The sequence below is a fragment of the Pseudomyrmex gracilis genome, unplaced genomic scaffold (genome assembly GCF_002006095.1).
Source record: "Pseudomyrmex gracilis isolate BER0280 unplaced genomic scaffold, ASM200609v1 scaffold_247, whole genome shotgun sequence".
NCBI classification, from domain to species: domain Eukaryota; kingdom Metazoa; phylum Arthropoda; class Insecta; order Hymenoptera; family Formicidae; genus Pseudomyrmex; species Pseudomyrmex gracilis.
The window spans coordinates 108,145-110,990 of record NW_018020831.1 but is presented as its reverse complement, the minus strand read 5'-3'; the positions used below and the strand labels follow the sequence as shown (position 1 = coordinate 110,990).

At 43.1% G+C, this 2,846-nt stretch overlaps 1 protein-coding gene across 1 annotated transcript; it reads left to right on the top strand.

The window, feature by feature from the left end:
• The first annotated feature begins 237 nt into the window (after positions 1-237).
• On the top strand, positions 238-2,580 carry LOC109859204. The gene has a single exon (XM_020437210.1). The coding sequence runs from the start codon at positions 238-240 to the stop codon at positions 2,578-2,580; it is 2,343 nt and encodes a 780-aa protein (XP_020292799.1).
• Positions 2,581-2,846: the final 266 nt, after the last annotated feature.

Here is a 2,846-nt window from a genome sequence, read left to right as displayed (position 1 = left end):
ATATTATATATCTTCTCACGCTTTGTATCAGTATCAATAAACGGCTTCTTTTACACTTTAACCGATTCCTACAAATATTGGGGGCTCGTCCGGGATCTGGCCGAAGAAAAAGAGCCGAAGGTGCAACGACGATCCGAGCGCGCCACGTNGATAGAAATTTTGAGGTTAGAATTGACGAAACGACGACGAGGGTGAGAGCTTCTTCCAAAGGTAAAGACGACAAAAACCATAAAGACGATGGAAAGGCTTGAACAAATCAAGGTAATCGCCAATAACCTTAAAACGAGTTCGACGAAGGCTATAAGGGCACTGCACAGGTTAGTGTTCGAGAAAGAAGGAGACCGCGGCAATAGGAAGCGACTGCGTGAGTTCGGTGGCTTTACATTCGCTAGCGGATCGGAAGAGTATAAGAATAANTTAGCATATGCGGAGGCAGCCCTCGGCTGGGGAGATTTAGTTGCAATCTGTAACATCTTGGCAATTGACTACGCAGGTACGAAGAGAGAGTTGCAGCAGCGAATATGCGACTACCTGATGGATCTCGATTCGCTTAGCAACGCAAACGACGACAGAAGAGACGCTGAAGAAGACGCTGTGGAAGACGACGACGACGAAGCTCACGACGACGATAACGATGAAGCTCACGGCGAAGACGACGCAGAAGAAACCAACGCAGACGAAGATGATAATAGAACGAATAGCGACCACGAAGATGATCGACGAGCAAAGAAGACTGAAAAAACGACGATGAAGAATAAGTTCGCGATGACGTTCAGGGACGTGGAAGACTCGATCAGGCCTTTTAATGGAGATGACAAATATTCTGTAGCTCGTTGGATTTCGGATTACGAAGAGGTAGCCGAACTCTTCGGATGGACGGACNTACAGAAAACAGTATTTGCCAAGAGGTCATTAAAAGGTTTAGCCAAGTTATTCATTCAAGGAGAACGCGGCTTGAATTCGTGGANGAAGTTAAAGAAGGCGCTACAAGAAGAATTTGGCGACAAATTAAATAGTGCCGAATTACATAAACAGATGGAGAAAAGAAAGATTAAGAAAGACGANTCAGTGCGAGCATATTTTCTCGCTATGAAGGAGATAGCATCCAGAGGCGAAATAGAGCAGGAAGCCTTGTTTCAGTACGTTATCGACGGCATAGACGATCAAGCAGTGAATAAAGGTATCTTGTACGGAGCAAGAAATGCGGAGGAGTTTAAAGAAAAGCTGNAAGCATACGAGAAGATGAGAACGAAGAACGTAAGCACAACTAAGATATCGAATCCGACTGCTAAGAATAAAAAAAGTGCAAATCCAAAAGAAGAAGCTCGTTGCTTTAATTGTGGCNAGTTCGGACATAGATCAACTGCGTGCGATAACAGAAGCAAGGGTGCCAAATGTTTTAGGTGTAACGAGTTTGGGCATAAATCGTTCGACTGCAAGAAAGAGAAATCAAAGAAAGTAAAAGAAGACGACGAAGAAGAGACTAGAAAAGTTCGACTAGTAAATCCTAAGAGCATGTACAAGACGATTGAAATTCGAGGTGAAAAATTCAATGCTTTAGTAGATACCGGCAGTCAATTCAACATCATAAATAAAAGCTCGTATACTAAGGTAGGCACGCCGCCATTGTCAGACTCTAAGTTGCATTTCTCCGGATTCGGTGGAAGTAAGGTGACACCAATGGNATATTTTGAGGACGTTATTAAGACTGACGATGACTACTTTCAAGTAAAGATCTATGTAGTAGCTGATGACGCCATGACGGTGGAAACCATAGTCGGCAACGAATTATTGTCACAGGCTGAAATCAAGATAAACAAAGATAGCATCACCATCTNTAAAGTACACGAGATAAATAATATCCTTTCTCCGAATTACGCTATTGAATCCGATACGCCTGTCATAGGATGTACTATCTCCAAAGAGAAGAAGAAAGAAGTAGAGAATCTGTTGGATGGTTATGCACCAAAGAAGATCAAGACGTCTAACGTTGAGATGACCATTACCCTAAANGAGAATCAGAAGATTTGTGCGCGACCAAGACGATTACCATTTCCAGAGAGGCAAGTAGTAGCAAAACAAGTGAAGCAGTGGATCGATGAGGGTGTCGTCGAACCATGTTCGTCAGAGTACTCGAGTCCGGTCGTGGTGACTAAGAAGAAGGACGGAACACCACGAGTATGTATCGACTATCGTGCCATCAACCGGATCATNATGAAAGACCGCTATCCTCTGCCCCTCATAGAAGATATCTTNGACAGACTGCAAGACGCTCGCGTATACAGTTCGTTGGATTTAAAAAATGGATTCTTTCACGTTCCCGTGAATAAAGATAGCCAGAAATATACAGCGTTCGTAACGCATGGAGGGCAGTATCAATTTCGAAGAGTACCGTTTGGCTTGTGCAACTCGCCAGCTGTCTTCCAACGGTTTATCAACGACGTATTTTACGACATGACAGTGCAAGGAATCGCATTGCCTTATAGACGACTTAATAATACCGGCGAAAAACGAAGAAAATGCTGTGGAAAAATTAAAGCTGGTACTGAAACGAGCGGAAGAATACGGTCTAGAAATTAACAAGAAGAAGTGCCAGTTACTGAAACGACGCATAGAATTTCTAGGACATGTCATTGAGAATGGAAAGTTGTATCCCTCACCAGAAAAGAAAAGCAGTCTTAAAGTTTCCTAAACCAACNACGGTTAAGCAAATACAGAGCTTCCTTGGCTTGACGGGATACTTNCGCAAGTTCATCCCGCATTATTCCAGGATCGCTAAGCCATTAAGTGACTTATTAAAGAAGAATCAAGCTTTCAGATTCGGGAAAGAAGAAGAGGACGCTTTT